Source organism: Grampus griseus, assembly GCF_964374135.1.
Source record: "Grampus griseus genome assembly, chromosome: 8".
NCBI classification, from domain to species: domain Eukaryota; kingdom Metazoa; phylum Chordata; class Mammalia; order Artiodactyla; family Delphinidae; genus Grampus; species Grampus griseus.
Genome location: NC_139002.1, coordinates 44,784,329 through 44,807,375, shown reverse-complemented (window position 1 = coordinate 44,807,375; position 23,047 = coordinate 44,784,329). Strand labels below are relative to the sequence as shown.

At 37.2% G+C, this 23,047-nt stretch overlaps 1 protein-coding gene across 1 annotated transcript in view; it reads right to left on the bottom strand.

The window, feature by feature from the left end:
* The window catches only part of CTSC (cathepsin C), a 47,466-nt gene that overhangs the window by 5,374 nt on the left and 19,045 nt on the right, over nucleotides 1-23,047 (bottom strand). Inside the window, exons 4-7 of the mRNA XM_082659431.1 lie at nucleotides 15,276-15,442; nucleotides 12,113-12,268; nucleotides 9,769-9,884; nucleotides 3,119-3,250 (exon numbers count right to left, since the gene is read on the bottom strand). Of these exons, the coding sequence (XP_082515557.1) occupies nucleotides 3,119-3,250; nucleotides 9,769-9,884; nucleotides 12,113-12,268; nucleotides 15,276-15,442 (571 nt within the window). The remainder of the gene's footprint in view (nucleotides 1-3,118; nucleotides 3,251-9,768; nucleotides 9,885-12,112; nucleotides 12,269-15,275; nucleotides 15,443-23,047) is intronic.

Sequence of the window (23,047 nt, the reverse complement as noted above, 5' to 3'; positions counted from 1 at the left end):
CATAAATGGGTATTGAATTTTTTCAAAAGCTTTTTCTGAATCTATTGAGATGATCATATGTTTTTTATTCTTCAATTTGTTAATATAGTGTATCACATTGATTGATTTGCATATATTGAAGAATCCTTGCATCCCTGGGATAAATCCCAGTTGATCATGGTGTATGATCCTTTTAATGTGTTGTTGGATTCTGTTTGCTAGTATTTTGTTGAGGATTTTTGCATCTATATTCATCAGTGATATTGGTCTGTAATTTTCTTTCTTTTTTTTTTTTTTGCAGTATGCGGCCTCGCACTGTTGTGGCCTCTCCCATTGCGGAGCACAGGCTCTGGATACGCAGGCTCAGTGGCCATGGTTCACGGGCCTAGCTGCTCCGTGGCATATGGGATCTTCCCAGACCAGGGCACAAAACCGTGTCCCCTGCATCAGCAGGCAGACTCTCAACCACTGCGCCACCAGGGAAGCACTGTAATTTTCTTTTGTTGTAGCATCTTTGTCCAGTTTTGGTATCAGGGTGATGGTGGCCTCATAGAATGAGTTTGGGAGTGTTCCTTCCTTTGCAACATTTTGGAAGAGTTTGAGAAGGATAGGTGTTTGCTCTTCTCTAAATGTTTGATAGAATTCACCTGTGAAGCCATCTGGTCCTGGACTTTTGTTTGTTGGAAGATTTTTAATCACAGTTTCATTACTTGTGATTGGTCTGTTCATATTTTCTATTTCTTCCTGGTTCAGTCTTGGAAGGTCATACCTTTCTAAGAATTTGTCCATTTCTTCCAGGTTGTCCATTTTATTGGCATAGAGTTGCTTGTAGTAGTCTCTTAGGATGCTCTGTATTTCTGCAGTGTCTGTTGCAACTTCTCCTTTTTCATTTCTAATTTTATTGATTTGAGTCCTCTCCCTCTTTTTCTTGATGAGTCTGGCTAATGGTTTATCAATATGGTTTATCTTCTCAAAGAACCAGCTTTTAGTTTTATTGATCTTTGCTATTGTTTTCTTTGTTTCTATTTCATTTATTTCTGCTCTGATCTTTATGATTTCTTTCCTTCTGCTAACTTTGGGTTTTGTTTGTTCTTCTTTCTCTAGTTCCTTTAGGTGTAAGGTAAGATTGTTTATTTGAGATTTTTCCTGTTTCTTGAGGTAGGCTTGTATAGCTATAAACTTCCCTCTTAGAACTGCTTTTGCTGCAGTTTTGGATAGTCGTTTCATTTTCATTTGTCTCTAGGTATTTTTTGATTTCCTCTTTGATTTCTTCAGTGATCTCTTTGTCTAAACGCATTGTTTTGCCTCCATGTGTTTGTATTTTTTACGTTTTTTTCCCTGTAATTCATTTCTAATCTCATAGCATTGTGGTCAGAAAAGATGCTTGATACGATTTCAATTTTCTTAAATTCACTTAGGCTTGATTTGTGACCCAAGATGTGATCTATCCTGGAGAATGTTCCATGCACACTTGAGAAGAAAGTGTAACCTGCTGTTTTTGGATGGAATGTCCTATAAATATCAATTAAATCTATCTGGTCTATTGTGTCATTTAAAGCTTCTGTTTCCTTATTAATTTTCTGTTTTGATGATCCATCCATTGGTGTAAGTGAGGTGTTAAAGTCCCCCACTATTACTGTGTTACTGTTGATTTCCTCTTTTATAGCTGTTAGCAGTTGCCTTATGTATTGAGGTGCTTCTATGTTGGGTGCATATATATTTATAACTGTTATATCTTCTTCTTGGATTGATCCCTTGGTCATTATGTAGTGTCCTTCCTTGTCTGTTGTAACATTCTTTATTTTAAAGTCTATTTTATCTGATATGGGTATTGCTACTGCACCTTTCTTTTGATTTCCATTTGTATGGAATATCTTTTTCCATCTCCTCACTTTCAGTCTGTATGTGTCCCTAGGTCTAAAGTGGGTCTCTTGTAGACAGCATATATACGGGTCTTGTTTTTGTATCCATTCAGCAAGCCTGTGTCTTTTGGTTGGAGCATTTAATCCATTCACGTTTAAGGTAATTATCGATATGTATGTTACTATGACCATTTTCTTAATTGTTTTGGGTTTGTTTTTGTAGGTCCTTATCTTCGCTTGCATTTCCCACTTAGAGAAGTTCCTTTAGCATTTCTTGTAGAGCTGGTTTGGTGGTGCTGATATCCCTTAGCTTTTGCTTGTCTGGAAAGCTTTTGATTTCTCCATCGAGTCTGAATGAGATCCTTGCCAGGGAGAGTAATCTTGGTTGTAAGGTTCTTCCCTTTCATCACTTTAAGTATATCATGCCACTCCCTTCTGGCTTGTAGAGTTTCTGCTGAGAAATCATCTGTTAACCTTATGGGAGTTCCCTTGTGTGTTGTCATTTTTCCCTTGCTGCTTTCAATAATTTTTCTTTGTCTTTAATTTTTGCCAGTTTGATTACTATGTGTCTCAGTGTGTTTCTCCTTGGATTTATCCTGTATTGGACTCTCTGTGCTTCCTGGACTTGGGTGGCTGTTTCCTTTCCCATGTTAGGGAAGTTTTTGACTCTTCAAATATTTTCTCGGGTCCTCTCTCCCTTCTCCTTCTGGGACCCCTGTAATGCGAATGTTGTTGCATTTAATGTTGTCCCCACGGTCTCTTAGGCTGTCTTCTTTTCATTCTTTTTTCTTTATTCTGTTCCGCAGCGGTGAATTCCACCATTCTGTTTTCCAGGTCACTTATCCGTTCTTCTGCCTCAGTTATTCTGCTATTGATTCCTTCTAGTGTAGTTTTCATTTCAGTTATTGTATTGTTCATCTTTGTTTGTTTGTTCTTTAATCCTTCTGGGGGTTTTATAAACATTTCTTGCATCTTCTCGATCTTTGTCTCCACTCTTTTTCCAAGGTCCTGGATCATCTTCGCCCTCATTATTCTGAATCCTTTTCTGGAAGGTTGCCTATCTCCACTTCATTTAGTTGTTTTTCTGGGGTTTTATCTTGTTCCTTCATCTGGTACATAGATAGCCCTCTGCCTTTTCATGTTGTCTATCTTTCTGTGAATCGCACCCAGGTTTTCTGACAGAAGACATTATGATCTCTCTACTATCCCATCCTTTTGCCTTTGCCAACAATGGCAAACTACACACAGGTAAACAGTGCCTGAAATACAACACATACCTTGAGCATACTGGCTGCAAGACACAACCTCCTGAGGACTCAAGATTGGGGTCTGGGTATTGTTGGTTAGTATACGGATTCTTGCTTCCATCATCCCCATAGAAGCAAATGAGTAGCAGCTTCCACAAGACCCTGGTAATAGAAAAGAAGGATATATAACCCAAGAGACCTTTGACACACTCAAAAAGAATCATAGAAACCTTAAGTGCATGACATACATTAATATATTTATATTGAGTGTTGCGGTTTTTGTTCATAAGGATCAGCACAATAAAGAAGATTCAATCAAAGAATGCTACTGACCTTATAGGCAAACATTAAGATTTTAGTTTTTTCACCAAAAGGCAATCATTACTATATGGGGCTTTCCTTGAAAATATTTTGGGAGAAAAAAACCTAACTTCTGCAAAGCATTTGACAATATTCTTTTTTTTTTAAACATCTTTATTGGCGTATAATTGCTTTACAATGGTATGTTAGTTTCTGCTTTATAACAAAGTGAATCAGCTATACATATACATATATCCCCATATCTCCTCCGTCTTGTGTCTCCCTCCCACCCTCCCTATCCCACCCCTCTAGGTGGTCATAAAGCACCCAGCTGATCTCCCTGTGCTATGCGGCTGCTTCCCACCGGCTATCTATTTTACATTTGGTAGTGTATATGTGTCCATGCCACTCTCTCACTTCATCCCAGCTTACCCTTCCCCCTCTCTGTGTCCTCAAGTCCATTCTCTATGTCTGCATCTTTATTCCTGTCCTGCCCCTAGGTTCTTCAGATCCTTTTTTTTATATTCCATATATATATGCATTAGCATACAGTATTTATTTTTCTCTTTCTGACTTACTTCACTTTGTATGATAGTCTCTAGGTCCATCCACCTCACTACAAATAACTCAATTTCGTTTCTTTTTATGGCCGAGTAATATTCCATTGTGTATATGTGCCACATCTTCTTTATCCATTCATCTGTCGATGGACACTTAGGTTGCTTCCATTTGGCAGTATTCTTAATGCAGAAATGATTTACATTTGCAACATTCTGAGCCATCAAATTGAGAGAAAATAATGGAGGGATACATATAAGCTAAGCTTTTAAATATCTCCAGAGAGGCATTTTCTAAAGCCCTTGTTGGGTGGAATTAACCCTAATAATGGCTCAGGTATGGGTGTATTATAGTAGAGAGTTGGATTCAACCAGGGTCAAGGAGGCAAAATACAACAAAGTCCAAGGAGGTAAGAGAGTAATTACAATGATAGATATGGTATTTAAGGTGGCCAGTAAGGAAGTAAAGATATAAAGCAGATGGAGGTAGTGAAATGGAAAATGAATTGAAATGTAGCTGTATGGAGGTAGGGGAGAAGGGAAAGGAAAACAGCTTTATTTAATATGTAAATGTTCTGGCAAGACAAAATAAATTTACTTAAGAAGCATATGCTAGGAATATAGTTGCTGCTTCAAGAGAAGAAAAATATTGTATTATGAGGTAATTTATATAAAAATATTTTTATCTGTTTCTTCAATATGTGTGAGTAGAAGAAATACACAGAATAAAATATGGAATGTATGTAACAAAACTGGGATTTCCACTTGTTACAATTCTAGAAAGAAATGAGCATAACTTAATATCCCCATTATGATACAGCCTCTTTCACATCTGCCACTGATACAAATTCTACATGGAGATATGCTTGTACCAAACCTGAGACACTGGTATTAAATGAAGTTGACATGTTACTCAAGTTACTAATATTAATTAGTTACCAAATTACTTGAATGGTAAGCACTCCCTTGTGCACGTAAAGTAAGATGAACGAACAGACAATATTACAATTCAAAACACTCATTCTACATAAAGAGAATGCTGCCTTTGTTCTCTTTAATAAGTCTGAATTTAGTTAGTGAATGTCTTCCTCCAAAAAGTATTAAGAAGAACACTGTCCATTAAAAATATGAGGGGCACTGTTTTTCTCTTCTCCTGGTAACTGTTCATTCATGTCCCTCCCTGAGTACAAAGGAAAGCCAGGATACTCTATGCTCAGCCTCTAACATTCTTAAGCCTACTTGAACTACTTAATACCGTTTTCCTCAAACTAAATTGTGAATTTCTTTGAGTATTTACAGGAAATCTGTTTTCTTCACCTTGATGCCTGAGGCAATGAAGGAACTCAGTGCATCTTTGTAGAAAGAAAAGTCAAATTATGAATAAGTGGATACATATTTATATCCAGGAAAGAAGGTTATTTCAATGGAAACAGTTAATATTTACTTTTAGTCCATTAGAGCCCTATCACCCTGTAACTGCTACCATTCTGATGGTCCCCAAAATTCTCCCCGTAAACATCTCAGATTTATCCATACTGCTTTTGCCACTGAGGGATCACCTAAATTATGAAGATTAGAAGAGAAACATTTGGAAAGGGGCCTTGGGATTCATCTAGTGTGCAACCTACTCAATAATACATACACTGAGATTCAAAAAGAAGCACTGACCTGTCCAAAGTCACAAAACTAAAGGGTGGCAGGTGCTAGCATCTAAATGTCTCCTAATGCAGAGTACTGTCTTTTTCCATTTATAGATCAGTATCTACTTTAAAGAATTTTCAAATTTCCTTTCCCTGTCTTCTAGTTACTAGATAGAATGAAATTAACGTGCACATTTTGTTTTCAAAACCATCCAAATAATACTGTCCTTAGGACTCCTCTTTCAAATGACAGAATGTCAAAGAACTAGATGAGTGACAGTAAATGGCCAAGGCCAGTGTTCCTTTCTTGAGACATCAGGATCTTTCAATAAATAACATCACAAGAGTCTAGAAATGGCCTCAATTTGGCCATTTAGCATTCTTGGCCCAGGGCAGCCACAGAAATAATCTCTCTTGGTATTAACTATTAAATCCTCATCATCTGACCATCCAGCATTGTGGGAGGGACAGAACACATGTACATTCAAGGGCTCAGAATGTGCTCTGTTAACAGAGAGATCACAGGAATGAGGAATGGAGATAACCTTCCTCAAGCCCTTGATGTTCCCAGAAGGTCAGCTGCCAATGTAAGTAATGCCTCTTCAGAAGTCAGGCCAGAGTCTAGATTCTGTAAATCAACTATACTTCAATAAACAAATAGTAAATAAATAAATAACAAAAATAAATAAAAGGACCATTTTCTCTTAAGAAGACTACAGGGCAATAAAGAAGAAGATGGGGAGACGATCCAGACAGAGCTCTATGGTAATCATATTTCCACAATCTCAAACGGGTATGTGATTGTCAGATGGTTTAACTATATTCAGCTGTAACTTCTAACAGTGGAGAGAACACTGAACTGGGAGTAAGGAGCCAGGATTCTTTTTCCCTTCCCTCCCACCCCGTCACTCAGCTGTGTGACTCTGGGCAAGTCACTTGACCTATCTGGCATTTCTTTTTATCTTGTGTGTAAAAGGAATAGGGTGGAGCAGTTTAAGGCCCCTGCCTTCCAGTTTTAATATAAACAGTAGTTAGAACAAGACTTAAACAAACTAGATTTTAAAGTTAGGAAAACCCTCTGCATTTCCTAATTAATGTGACCTGAAAGACACTCCCCTTCTCTCTTGAAGACGCAATCATAAATAAAGACAGCACAGCTGGGAGAAGAACAAAGGAAGTCCCACCTCTTGCAACTTCCTAGCTCTCTTCCCTCTCACACATCAAAGTAAATCCTGGCTACATGGCTAGTGCTTAGAGATGTTAACACGTGTAAAGGTAAGAATTTGCCCCCATCCCTGCCATACTTTTTTTTCATTAATCTTGATTTGCTCTCCAAATAGAGAAAAGTTGTGAATTCCCTTAACTGTGGGTAATTTTGAATTCTAGGTTATATAGAACACTGGTGTATTTAAGTTAGTGGAAATTTCCAAGTAGCCCAGTTAGTAGGAATAGAAAATAATTTTTTCCCAACCTAAAGTACAGAAAACCAAAAAGAAATCAAAAGAGGAACAACTAAGTACATTATTTTCTCAGACACCTAACAAGATACTACAGATGAGGGATCAGTTTAAAAGCAATTAATCTGTCAAAGCCCTCTGTTTTTAAATTGCCCATGTCTGTACAAACCATATTTATAACACTCAAAGAATATGGAATATTAGAGATGACAATACCTTTTACCAAGCCACAAGAAAATCATTGTCAAAGGATATAGCTTTAGAAAGTCTAATTTCCTTCCCCTGAATAATTATCTCATCAGTAGTCAATCATATATTTTGTGAAGTGAGTGGAACTAAATATTTCTTTCAACCTTTTCCTAAAGAATTTTAAAAACGCCCTGTTAAAGCAGTTATTATACTGTATTTTAATGTTTTGCTTGCAGGTCTTGCTAAACTGTAGTTTCTAGGATGAGGACCATGTCATATTGGTCTTTATATCCTCAGCCATTAAACAAAAATTACTGGACTTCCCTGGTGGCGTAGTGGTTAAGAAGCAGGGGATACGGGTTCAATCCCTGGTCTGGGAAGATCCCACATGTGCAGAGCAACTAAGCCCGTGCGCCACAACTACTGAGCCCGCACGCTCTAGGGCCTGCATGCCGCAACTACTGAGCCTGCGTGCTGCAACTACTGAAGCCCACGTGCCTAGAGCCGGTGCTTCACAACAAGACGAGCCACCACAATGAAAAGCCTGCACACTGCAACGAAGAGCAGCCCCGCTCGTCACAACTAAAGAAAGTCCACACACAGCAGCAAAGACCCAACGCAGCCAAAAAAAAACTCCTAACATATTAGATACTCTATAAACACTGCAACACAGTGGAAACAACCATGTGCCAAGCCCTCAGTAACCAACACTTGACATGCAGTATTTACTTAATCCTCTCCAATAAGGATAGGAAACCTGTTTGATGACAGAATACATTTTAATCCTCTCTTAATATCAAACCTTTAATCGACTTTCCATTCATTTCTCAATTACCTTCAAATTTCTCTCCTTTCCAAGGAAGCTATCCCCAGAAAAGGTAGGGATGGATTTCAGGACCCACACTTTCTCTAGAGCCAAAGAGTCTCAGAATAACTGGTACAAAGGAAAGACAAAGAGATGAGACCTCTGGTGTCAGATGAAGGACAGGAACACTGCTGCTGTAAGACCTGCTCAAAGCTCCATATATTCAGAACACTTTGCAAGAATTCAGTCAGGGTGAACTGAAGGGTTGGTGGTGAATGTTGAGAAGTGGGAGAGGCTGATTAGCATTGAATTTTAGGAAAGGGGAAGGACAATTTATCTTTGGGTGTTATAAATTTATAATCCTCTCTCAGGAGACACTAATCAGAATGTTTCCAGACAGTAAATACTACGCCCATTTTATAGTAACAAAGCAGTCATGTGTACTGTAATTATCTTCAAAATGAGCTTAGAAGTAATAAACCTGAGTATTATATAAATGATTCTCCAATCATTGTTGGCTAAAATGTAGGATAAAATAATTTGCTCTCAAGTGCTATGAGAGGAAAAGTTATTAAATCTACTCATCCTGTATCCAATTTCCAAAAATAACATAAAATACAATTACAGTGATAATTCTGATAAACCTGGGCTCTGCCTCCAGCCCACCATTCAGGAAGCTGAGTTAATACTTACCATTATATGTCTTATCCTGGGGTAAAGTTAATTGAAAGGTCTTTACACAGCTCAAAAACTCTACTTTACCAGAAAAAAATTTAAGGATTCATTTTCTGGACTCCTAAAGTAATTAAAGACTAAATGATGGGGGGAGGAAAAAGGGGTAGAGTGGGCAGACAGGTAGTAAAGAAGGATTCCAGCATAAAGAAGATGTGGTATATATACACAATGGAATATTACTCAGCCATAAAAAAGAATGAAATATTGCCATTTTCAGCAACATGATGATCCTAGAGATTATCATACTAAGTAAAGTAAATCAAAGACAAATATCATATATCACTTACATGTAGAATCTAAAAAATAATACAAATGAACTTATTTACAAAACAGAAACAGACTCACAGACATAGAAAAAAACTGGTTACCAAAGGGGAAAGGGGAGGGATAAATCAGGAGTTTGGGATTAACAGATACACACTACTATATATAAAATAGATAAACAACAAGGACTTACTGTATAGCACAGGGAACTATATTCAATGTCTTTTAATAAACTATAATGGAAAAGAATCTGAAAAGGAATACATATATATAAACTGAGTCACTTTGCTGTACACCCGAAACTAATACAACATTGTAAATCTATTATACTTCAATTTAAAAAAAAAAAAAGGATTCCAGCAAACCACTTGCAGAAGGAAGACCAATTTTGGCTGCATGCAATTCTTTGTTTCTACACAAGTCTCTGTGACTAGGAGGGCAAATGAGTTTGGCTTACGTATCATTCTAATTTCATTAGCTACCTGGAACACACTGAGAAGGATACTGAAGAAATGCTGAGCTCTGCTGGAGAGATTATCTACTACCAAAGTCTGTCATGGACACAAAAAGAAGTGAGTATTCATTAGTTATATATTTTCCATTTCTTTACTAAAGTGGATCATAACCTATTCACCTCTGTATCCCCAAAATCTGAGAGCCTGGCACATAGTAAATGTTTAATAAATATTTCAGAATGAATTAATGAAAAAAAAAATCAGACTTTTTTTTTTACCTTGGTTTCGAACAGGAGTAACAAAATTGGTACCACGAACATTTCTCCAGTCCCAGGACGCTGGCAAATGCAAAATCTTTTTCTGTATTTCAGCAGTTATTGGTGCAGGTTTGGGCCTAGGATGGAAATAGACATTTGATGTCAATATATATTCTTTCCTTTGAGGATGATTCCATGATTTCAACCACCTGGCCGGCTAGAATGTAGATTCAGATCCAAAGAGCACTTGTCTAGCAGTGTTTCAATGTGTCTATTATACAAAAATGTGTCTACTATACAATGTGTCAATTATACAACTAAGTTGTATAAATTACCCATTTCTTTTTCAGGATCTAGTAATTTTCCCTGGTGAAATCATGTTGGTTTCATATATTGCCATTGCTAATTTTAGTATGCCTAAATAGCTGCATTCTCTTACTTTTAATAGATTTTGACCAAGAAAGCAGACGTGAGAAATTGAAGATGGCCTACAAAGGATTTAGAGAAAATAGAGGAATGACTGATGTTTGACTCTGGAGATGGTGGTGATGGTAGCTGTAAAAGAAGTGAAGGCATGTATATAAAAGATCTAAGTAGAAGCAGGCAGACTACCTCCATAAACAGATGAAAGTAAGACACAAAGATGGCCACCAATGGCTTTACCACTTACTAGCTGTGTAATATTCGTCAAAGACCTTAACATCACAAAACTATGATCACCTCCTATTAAGATGGGTACAATCATGCCTACCGCAAAGGATTGTTATGAAAATTCAATGTAATAATGATTAACAAGTGCTTAAAACATGGCCTTGTCTCTGATAAGTCCTTACCAAATTATTAAGCTATTAGGATGATCACCACCACCATCATCATCAACCATGTCATTAAGACTAAATTGCTGCTGATACATTTAGGTGACTATCTAGCACAAAACAGGCAATTGTTAACTTCCTTCTTCCTAACATCCTATAAAGGCAGAGTGTTTGCCCATCAATGCACACACAGATAAAACAAAAGCAATGTGACAACAAAGCTCAGTGGTGTGAAAACGAAGACAGTGAAAGAGAAATCAGGGAGATGGAGAAGTGAGAATTACAAACATCACAGGCACACTATACATTATTGGCTTTCAATCATTTGGGTCCAGATTCTTTTAAGAATCTGCAGAGAGCTCTGGACTCAGATGTCCATAAACAATACGTTTTTCTACAAGAGTTCTTCAGAAACATGGCACCTGACACATGGCAAAGCAGTTGGGGCTGAGCCTCGATCTTCCAGACAGGAGTCCCAGTCTCCCTGGGCTCCAGTGCTGACCCCACCTCCTCTGGGTTCTCCTTTGGCTTGTTACTGAACAGGTCTCAACTTCTCGTCTCACACAGATACAGGATGGCTCTTTCACTTTAGTGAATCTGAGAAGGAATACGGTATGCTCCCATTCCCAATTTCGACTAACCAGAGCATCTCACACACTAGTCATTCCTCAGAATACACTTTGAGAAACACTGTATAAGATTCTTTTCAGATATGGGTAGAACTGTGAGAGAAACTACATAGTCTGCTAAATCCAGCTATAGTTTTGAGGGAATAAATCTACCCAATTCCTGACTGTATAAATTCAAAGAACGGTATAATTTTCCATAAGAAATACACCATGGGGTATATAAACTAAAGATGGGAGGGAAATGCCACTCTGGCTGAAGGTAGCAGAGGTATATTGATAAATATGGAATATTTTTTGCTGGACCTAAAAACAGAGAAAGGATTTTGAGATTTTTACAGGTGGCAAATTTGACAGTTTCTATAGGTAAGTTCAGGGGTATCTGAGGCAAAAGGAGTGTCATGAATGGAGGTAGGTGAAAGTTTTCAGGAATTTTCTGTCATATTATTTGAAAGCAGGTCAAGGTAGTCAATACAGTTATGGGCAAATTTAGGTGGCTTTGATTACCAGGCTAAATTTATTCATTAGACAATAGGTAGTGACTCAATCATAGCTGGGTGTAAGAAGATGTAACAGGCAGTATTTCATAGAATGGCTAAGAGTGAGGACAGGGAGGGGTAGAAACCAAAGAGAGAGAAGGCAGGAAGCTGATCCATTATACAGGATAGAGATGACAAAGCCCTAAGCCAAAGTGTAGAAAATGGAAAGAGAGTAAAGGAAATGGCAGATGCTGTGAAAGCAAAACCCATAAATAGGGCTTGGAGAACATCCGAGTCTGTATGAATAGGAAAGGGAGATGGTCAGGGAAAAGATAACATAAAAAGTCTAAGTTACGATGACCAATAAAATGATGAACAGCCCAGGGAGGAGGATATCAATTGATACAAATATCTTTACTAGTGATAAAGAGATGTGCTTTATTACCTTGGAATTCTCCGGCTGTGGCCACCACCTCTCCTAATCATCTCTTTCAGTGTAAAAGTCTCATATTCCATGTATGCAGTCGCAGTCCAAGACTTCTGAATGGCATTGATAGCTTTCACAAAGTTGTGGTTATATTTGTAGAGCCTATTAGAATACCTGCCAGCAAAAGTAAGACAACTTCAGATACACTCTCTACTGATGTAAATAGATCCCGTTAAAATAGGCACTCTTATACTGTGGGCCTGAGTGGAAAGTGGTATAATCTTTCAGGAAGGCAACTGGATATGTCAATCTCTATATCTCTATCAATAGCCTAGAATTGGAATGTGTCCTATGAAAATAAAAGTTCAAGTGAACTAAGATGTATGTATAAGGATGTTCAGTGAAACATTTTTATACCAGTGATAGATTATAAACATAAATATTCTAAGGTAAGGGATGGATTAAATAAATAATGGTACTTCATTTGCTATATAGTTTATTCAGTAAAAATATCTGGAAGATTATTTAGTGATATGGAAAACTTCACACTATATTAAACAAAAAAGCAGAATATCAAAGAAGTTTATATAGAATTAATCAATTTTTGTGGAAGTGAACATTTATATTTATACCATAAGTACATACAACCATGGTTATCTCTGAGTGGTGACATAGGATCATCACCTTTCCCCCACCCTCTACAATTTCTACAATGTACCTTTTAAACTTTGTAATAATAAAAAATAAAGGCGGGGGGGGAGGACAGCAAAACTGTGTACAATATATATATAGCATGGCAAGCATTATAACCACATGATGGAAAAAAAAATGGTTCCATAGGGACATTTGGTTTATATCCTTGTTACTCAAATTTGGTTCTTGAGCCAGTATCAGCAGAAGCACCTGGAAGCTTGCTAGAAATGCAGACTCTGAGTATCCAACCCAGGCCACCTGAATCAGAATCTACATTTTTAACAAGATCCCCAGATGATTCACAGCAACATTAAAATCTGAAAGGCACTGGTTTACCTGATGCCAAATGCTTGGATATAGATGTAAACAAGTCTAACACACAAAGAGCATGTTTACAAAGCAAAAGAACTGAGGGGGTTGATTATTCATTTAACTTAAACATGTAGCTCACGTATGTGCCAGGTGCTAGGAATGAACAGAATTCACCATGTTATTTCTACTAAAAAAGATTCTGGCCCTGGAGCAGCTAAGCCTGTGAGCCACAACTACTGAGCCTGTGCTCTACAGCCCATGAGCCACAACTACTGAAGCCCGTGCACCTAGAGCCCATGCTCCGCAGCAAGAGAAGCCCCCGCAATGAGAAGCCCACGCACCGCAACGAAGAGTAGCCCCCACTCACCACAACTAGAGAAAGCCCACGCACAGTAACAAAGACCCAATGCAGCCGTACATACATACATACATAAACACATACATACATAACATTCTGTAACTTAAGTGTGACTCACTACCCAAGACTTTCATTAACATTCAATTATGCAAAGCAAGATATACGTAACCTGAGTAACATGTTAGGCATATTTTGAAATTTTCTTTCTCTTTTAATTTAGATGTTCGCAGAGAGAGTATTTTGATATAGTCAAAAATCCTGGGAGCACTGAAAATAATAAGAAAAATGTGCAACCACATTGATAATGTGTTAATGTTTTTATCAAAATCCTTTCCCATTTGTTGCAAAATGTGAAACCAGAGAGGTACCTTTATTAAATAGATTATAAAACTGCCTGTATTCTATTTCTGACAACACTAGCACACAACAAAAGCCAGTTACAGTTGTTGTTTCTTAAGACACAGGAATATATTTTAAGTTGTAAATGTCTATCTTGAAATCAGATCATTAAGAGCTGAAAGAGACCTTGATGGTAATTTAGTCCTAAATGCTTACTTTACAAGTGAGGCAACATAGATTCTGAGCACTCCGGTTAGTAGCTTCTTCACTAAATGAGGCAATGTTTGAAATGTCAGAAAAGTACAAAGTAGTAGGGTGAAGAGTGAACAGCTTCATAGGGAAGGTGTTGCCCAAGGATCACTCCAAACAAAGCAATTTAAAAGCTAAGTTCAAAATGGAGGTGATGAATTAGTCTAAATCTTGGGGAGTACTTCCCCAGACAAGTGCGATTTGTCCTCTTTGAACTCATGTCCCCCCACCTTCTCTGCTGCAGAGTCATTCACTGCCAGTGTGGTCTGGCTCTGGATGATTTGTTCATGTACACTTTCAGTGGATTTCACAACCAAACAAAACAGAAAATTTGCTACTGCTAATATTTATCTTTTCCTTCCAAACTAATAAAAGTCTGAAATCTCTTGTGTGGTTCATAGTTACTTACACTGGACCTAACTCAACAAAAACTTTAACTGAAAGTTATACACTGAATTGTGTCCTCCTCAAATTCATGTGTTCAAGTTCCAACCTCCAGTACATCAGAATGTGACTGTATTCAGAGACAGGGCCTTTAAAGAGGACATTAAGGTTAAATGAGGCCATATGGGTGGGCCCTAATCCAATATGACTGGTGTACTTTTAAGAAATGGAGATTAGGACACAGACAGGATGACCATGTAGAACAACAGTGAGCAGCCATCTGCAAGCCAGGGACAGAGGCCTCAGAAGAAACTAAACCTGCTGACACCTTATCTTGGACTTATAGCCTCCAGAATTGTGAGAAAATAAGTTTCTGTTGCTTAAACCATTCGGCCGGTGGTACTCTGTTATGGCAGCCCCAGGAAACTAATACGCTACATAAATACTAAGAACTTTAATTGCAGTTATTTATTTCCTTGTTTAAAACTTATGTTCAATTAGCATCACCTATATTTGTTGCAACATAAACATACGTATCTACAAGTATTATGCGACATATTATTACATGGCAATAATAAAATGACTTTTCTGTATAAGTCACTGCAATTCTGTGGTCCTTTATATAACTATTCTTTAAAGCTATCATTGGTCCATTACTTTTGAAGTACTTTGAAAAACTACTTTCTTCTCTATCACTCAATGTATTTTTCCAGGAAAGTTGTACATAACATGGCTTATGTTTCTAAGTCAAATACATTTTATATAATCAAATTAAATTTTCCAAGAATTAAGACAGACATACATATTATAAAAAACTATATGTAACTTTCATTTACGACAACTCACTTTTCCTGGAGATTCTCAAGGTGTGCTATGTTCACGTTCACATTCTCAAAGGTATTTCCCTCCTTCTTTCCTGTGAAACAAGCCCAGTTCCTGCCCAGCACGTCATGCACCCAGCCAGTCATGGCTTCATGGCAGTAACTAGTTACCTTGCCGCCCTCTTCTTTATACTGCAATCAAATAAGAAAAGGAAAAGCCAAGTGAATCTGTGTTCCTCTCTCAGGTCTGTTTCCTTGTCTCCCATTCACAGTAAAGATGCACCTTTTTCGTTTCATCTTAGGGACCAGCCACTGCCAACCAAAACAAAAACTGAGAGGTTTCAGTTTGCGACCTATTCTAGAAAAGAAAGAGAAATAAACTTTTCTACAATTAGCATCACTGACTACCAAGCAAAATTTACACAACAAACACTTCTGGGGAACGAAAGGCAGGGAAAGAAACTAACATTTTTAGAGCATCTGCCCCATTCCAGGCATTTTACAAAAGTTACCTCATTAAGCCTATGAGGAGACAGACACCAATAATCCCATTTTACCAGTGAGTAAGTGGAGGTTCAGCGCAGAGAGGGTAAGCAGCCCCTACCTAAGGTAACAGAGCTGTGAAGTGGCAGAAACAAAATTCTGCTCAGTTTGTCAGACTACTTTTCCACTCAGAGAAGATATATTCCAGAAAAATACAAGAACATATGGTGAAAATGTTCCAAAATATTAAAATTTTTTCTCCTGTTAACCTCCCAATTTATTAGTATATTCTAATCATGAGGGAGTTAAAGTAACCTGATTATTAAATATTCTCTCCACTTTATTTCACTAATATGGCCCGTTGTCTTATGTCGATGTTAACGCTGAAAAATAACTGCAGTTGACCCTTGAACAACACAGGGGCACTGACTCTCCGCAGTCAAAAATCCACATATTACTTTATAGTCAGCCATTCCTATCCTGGGCCCTGCTTCCAAGGAATCAACCAGCCTCGGCTCATGTAGTACTGAAGAACGTCTTTATGGGAAAAAAATCTGCATATAAGTGGACCCACGTAGTTCAAACCCATGTTGTTCTAGGGTCAGCTGTATATAGTGATAGATCTAGGATCTGAACTCAGATGCTTTGGCTCCACAGCCTAAAAACCCTGTGTTATCACATCTCCTCATGGAGGAAAGGACATATAATCCAGAATGAGAGCGGAGAGCATGGGAGGAAGAAAGGAAAATAATGCACGCTAAATTTCTTTCTGAAGGGACTTCGATATAGACAATTTCAGGCACTGACTTAATTGAATGGAACAGAAGCACAAAAGCAGTTCAAAGGCAACACAAACAAATCAGCACGGCAAGCAGCTGTGTTTCAATGCTTTTCTTTACAAAAGTACACGGTTGATTTTGGCCCTCAGGATGTAGTTTGTGGACTGAATCTAATATAATGGATGCTACTTTACCTATGCTGAGGGGGTGGCAAACTTCTTTTTAAGGGCCAAACAATAAATGCAGGTTATCAGTCCTCTGTCATCATCACTCAACTCTACCACTGCAGTGTGAAAGGTACACAGGAAATGCATAAGTGAATGAACTACATGGTGTTCCAATAAAACTTCATTTACAAAAACAGACTTATAGTTTGCAAACCCCAAGTTTAAAGGAATGTGTAGGCTAAACTACTCTTAAAGGTAAAACTACCTTACTGCATCTGACTCTGAATTCAAATCATATTGAGGCATAGAGTTAAAAACGTATGGCCTTAGAATTCAAAAGAGCTAGGTCTGAATCCTGGGATTCTTGCCACACAAGATAAGTTACTTCGGGCTATTCATATGTACATTTTGCTTCTTCCTTGGTGGTTCCTAACACTGTGAAGCCAGTCTCCCTACCTCTGGCTAAGAATATCTCCACTAGCATGAGTTTGGCTCACCACTCCTCATTTCCCTGCTAAAGCCCCAACTCGGGATACAGGAACACTGAAATAAAGGCCTAGGACACGACCAGGCTGCAACACTGGAGGGTATGTTGCGTGAAAAGGTTAATAAAGTTTATATTTATTATGCTGAACTATCTGCAACTACTATTTTTATAATCAAAAACTGTTCGATATTGGCAACCTCCTATGATGCAGACAGGCCAGCCGGGGGTAGGCCACTGCTCACCCCCACCAGTGCTGTTATTAGAAAGCAGTCTGACAAGGCTTTAAGAGTTTTTCAGAGCTACCTTGTAGAAATTGTCAAATACACATAAATGAAAAAAAAAGGCTAAACACAGGAAGATGTTCATTACAGTAGAAGAGGCTAGGGAAGGCTGCTTGCTTTTATAAATAGTGTTATTGGAACACAGCCAGACCCACTTGTTTATAGTATTGAATATCTTATCTCTGGCTGCTTTGGTGCTACAGCAGCAGGACTGGGGAGCTCCCACAGAGACCATAAGGTTCACAAAGCCTAAAACATTTACTATCTGACCCTGTTAAGAAATGTTTGCTGACCTCTCTGTATAGAACAATAAAAAAAAAAAAGAAAACCTGGGAATTCCCTGGTGGTCCAGTGGTTAGGACTCCACGCTCTCACAGCTAAGGGCCCAGGTTCGATCCCTGTTTGGAGAACTAAAAATCACACAAGCTGTGTGGTGCAGCCAAAAAAAAGAAAGAAAAATAACCTATGATGTATTAAGAGGAAAAAACTACAAGACAGTACTTAAGTGGAGTGCAAATAAGTAAAATTTTTATGAAATACTATTTTTAAAAAAATGAAAGGTGAAAATGATCTTTGGGTGGGATTTTCTTGGTTATTTACAAAATGAAGATAGTTATATACATTTCGTGAAATTCATCACTTTAAAAAGGTGATGAATTTCCTAAGGATAAGAAACATAGCCTACAAAGCCCTAGAAGAGGACACCTACGAAGGATGGTTCAGATGTTGCTAGAGACTAACTCTGACCTGTCTAGGATTATGATTACACTTCCTGAAAAAAAACATGAATTGTATAACCTATTTTGTATTTTGCTAAGTTCTTTCACTTATTTATCAAATGCTTATTGGTCACATAATATTTCCCAGGCATCATGTTAGGTGCTAGGTGCTAGGCACACATGCACATATGTATTGATGCAGCCCCAGACCTTAAGACGCTGGGTATTCAACGAAATAAACAGACATGTAAATAACGTGGTTATTTATTTGAACCCAGATCATGTGGTCCAGCAAGTTAACCATGCCTGAAAAAGCCTGGGAAATTTCCCCACCTAAGCAGAAAATTTAGATCACAGCTGAAATGACTTTCTCAATGTACCAAAAGAGTCAGGGGCATTCAAGTTAGAAGAAATGGGCCCCATGTTTCTCATCAGTGTGCTTTTTGTTCACCTAGTTGGCACAACTTATAAGCATGATGGCTAACACCAAATGAACTTCCCCTGTGAGGAAAAGGCTGATTTGTTATTTTGATTGGAGGGGGAAAAATATCACTGAAGCATGACCGATTGTGCTAAAGATCCTTACCGTTCATATTTGTTCAGCAACTCTATACCCTTCACCATCAATGTTACAGAACTACAGGACCTTAACATTTACCTATCACATCATACTTTATAAACATTTTACAGATTACTCAGAAATCTTAGAGGTTCAAGAGAACATAAAGATAATACAGTCTCGGGGGACAAAAAAAGAGACCTAAAAGAGATGGTTGAACTAGAATTTATAACCAAGCATTCTTCCCAAATACCATGCAACATTTCTTCATACACTTTGTCTTCTCACAAAGTGCTAGAGAAATAAACATACAGGTCAATTGCCAAAAACACGGAGAGGAGATACCTAGAAACCATGCAGAAAATGCTTAAGCAATTTGCAAAGGGTTTTTCATCTATTATCATGTGAGCCTCACAATGATCTTTTGGGATAATAGGCATTATGTTTTTCATGGGGAAAAAAAAAGTGACTTTGCAAAGTTAGAGAAGAGAGAATTAAAATATGAGTTTAAAGGTTACAAGAATCATTGCTTTATTCATTATTTCCTTTAAAAAACAAAGCTGGAAATTAATTGGCTCTCATGAGTCAGATCCAAACTGTTGCCCAAGACCCTTTTTAGGGGTCACTTAAATTCTCCAGTAGCCCTAATGGTGATTTCCCACTATTCAGGTGTCTATGTTGTCCTGGCTAGTCCAGTCTTTTTACCCTTTCTGTCAAGGGTTTTTGATACAGGGCAGAGGTAAAGGACTTGGTCTGCAGGCTCGACTACCTGGACTGGATCCAGCTCTGCCACTTACTGGCTGTGTGATCCTGAACAAGTTACTTACCCTCTCTGTACTTTCAATGTCCTCATCTATAAAATCAGGATGATGATAACAGACTCAACCTCATAGGTTGCATTTTATATATACTAACCCATTTAATTTTCCTAACAGCCTGTGAGGGTTGTTCTTTCCACGTAACCACTGTGAGAAGAGGATTTTTTTGTTTATTCATTAACTAGGACACTGGCACTAGAAAGCAATTAGTTATTGAATGAGTGAATAAAAAAATGAATAACAGAAAGAACAACAAATGCCAAGTCCTATTTAAACAATAACACAAGAAACTTAGAAAAATTTATAATTAAAAGAAGAGTGACACTTTTATAATTAAAAGAAATTTATAATTAAAAGAAGTGGGTCACAGAGACCCAAGTTCTGACTTTGCCTATTACTTCAGAAATGTCAGTTTTCCTCCCCAAACCTCAGCTTCCCTACTTGTAAATTTAAGTTGACCTGAAAGTTCCAAAATATCCCTTCAAGTTTCCTAACTACACAGTCCTTACATCTGTGGATTTCTTATTTATTATTCACAAAGCCAGGTAAATAATTTAGACATACTCCTTACTTACATAGAATATTTATACATTCTAAGTAACCCTAAATAATCCTAAAACACTACAACTGTTTTTACTTAGCAAATTACCAAGAGATGCTATCTTTATGTACCACTTCTTATACATTAAATTGATGGAATTATTTTCCATTTAAAATTTTTATTTTATTTTATTCTGTAGTTTTCCCAGTCTAAAATAATTTGGTCTTCTTTTAGAACCTGAAATTACCTTATGAAAGGTAGGACAGGACTGTGATGCCACTGTGCAGGACAGCTACAACTTAGTAGAAAAGAGATATTTAACCCCCCAAGAAGCCGAGTACTTAGTACCTTAATTTGAGAGGACCACACACTGTGCCCCCATTATTTTCTTGATTTGAATGTTCTCAATGTTTGTCATTTTTCCTGCTATTGTAAAATACATCTTTTGTGATTTCTGACATTATTACCAATTAAGAAGTTGAAGTTTTGGCCACACTATCCAGCTTGAAATGTAGCTTAATTTTTTTCCTAAGGGTTTTCATTTATTTTATTTATATAAACATCAGTCTCTGAATACTGCCTTGCACAGATGGCATAGTTTAAGTTTCTATTCATTTATGCCAATTTCTATTGCAACAAATAGATAATTGCATAAAATCTGAAGGAATTCCAAACCCTAGCACTTGGGTTTAGAAAACTACTAGGATTCAGTAACTCTCCATTTGCTTCTTCAAGATTAACGTTGGGTTGCCAAACATTCTTGAAACCACCTGTCTTCAATTTCCCATTCACTTTATCAATTCTCCAATTCCATCCAATTACCTACTAATGTTAACCAACTGAAAAAGAAAAGGTTGGGATATTTTAGAACTTAAGTTATTTATCCCAGATCTCTTTCTCAACTGCTTTTTGACACTAAGGGGGGGGGGGGAATGACTTATACCTTTTGTTCCACTGTTTTCCTGATTACAATTAGCAAATATTTGAATACTTCCTTTATGTAATGCACTAGCTATGAGAAAAATGTACTTTAATGAAAAAGGACTCTGCCCTTTAAATCCCTGTTCTGCCACTTATTTATGTAACCTTGAGCAAGTCGCAACTAAGGAGCCTCAGTTTCTTCAGCTGATAATGGGAATGATCGCTACTTCACTGGATTCCTATTGAGAATAAGGATGACACTGAAGTATGAAGAGTTTAAAAAGTTATAAAACACTGAACAAGTAACAATATAAACACTACCAACTGTTACCACATGGGATACAAAGCCATTTAAGACTTTACTCATGCTGTCAAAGAACTGATACTCTAGCCCAAACTGTCAACTGAGCAGTTGATACGGGTTTTATCCTGTCAACCAGTAATTTTCCAAAATGAGAAGACAATCCATTAAAATATCTGAAAGAAAAATCTTATAATTTCGATTTCTATTTGTAGCATAGAAATAAAATTGAAAACCAACCTCCACTATTATTTAATATACAAAGCAACACTGATAACCCCACTCAGTTCCAATGTCAGATGTTCACCTGTTATGTGCAGTATGCTGCCTAAAGATGGTCAGGACACAGCACATTCCCTTTTACATGTGCGTGCTTAAACTCACTTACGTACATCTGATGTAATTAAGCTAACTCGCACAAAATGAACATGTGGTTTAAAATAATACTTGCAAAGAAACCAGGATTTGCAAACACTAATGATGTAAATATAAGAAAACAACAAAGCTTACATTTGCCCTATTCCTGGTATGAGTTTTTGAAAACATGTTTTGAAATGGTTCCAGCGTTGCGGTATTCACTTTTTAATCTGTTTTATCAATAAAGCAAATGTCTCCGTTTTAAAATTTGCCCATTAAATTATCATTTAACACCAAACATCATTTAAATACCAAACAGTAATTCTTCTAAACTCTACCAGTGACACTTTCATACTTTTAACAAAATGTGTCAAAATTAAAATTCTTTACTTGAAACATTTTAACTAGAAAATTGTTTCCAAATGTTGAAAATTGGCAGTAATAAAAATGACGGGTAACAGAAATCCTTACATTGCTTTTGGCAACAAAATCATGATAATGAAACATAGTTTTACATTGTTTCCAAAGAATATCATAATGAGATATATTTTGGCAGGACATGTTTTTGTGACAATAAATAAATCAAATATTTAATCATTTAATATTATTTCATGTTTGATAGCAAACATGTTAGTATAGCAGTGCATGTATATAATTTTTTAAATGTATGTATACATACTATGGAATACCTATTAAAAATTTGGACATCTAGGTCTAATCCATCAATATCATTCACCATTTCAGAAAAGAACACCTTGCATGAAGTTAAATGGTTTGATGATACACCACACATATAGAGAGATTACATTCCAGCAATACTGAAGAACAAAGAGTGTTAATTCAATTTTTTGCCATTTGTTTACTGTACATGTCTACGTAAGCGCAGATTAACTGCTTCTATCTGCTGTCAGGTCTGGAGTGTGAATGAAGCCATTAGATGGCAACAAAGGAGAAGAAGGCATCTTTTGCTAAATTGATATTTTTCCAACCCAACCAAGAGTGTCACATCTTACCTCAGAAACAAACTTCCCTGGCAGTTTCAAGGATTAGCTTCCGTTTTCTGCCCACTAACCAGACTTAACCATTTATTTAAAAAGTTGAATTTTAATGAATTGTGAGACTGCCAGGAAATTGCTGCGGTGGTTGCAACCAAATAACCTCCAGCATTTTACTGAAGGAACTGGCAATCAGATTTACATATGAAAATGGCGGACCATAAATTTATTTCCAGGGCTGAAAAGATGTTCCATTTAAACCAAAACATATGTTCCAGAACTAGTTCAGAAAACAGCAATTTGAAACCCAGCAAGGTAGACAAAGTCCCTTGGCTCATTCCTCACTTATTTGCTCATAATCTCTTAAACTGTAAGGTTGTTAGAAATTT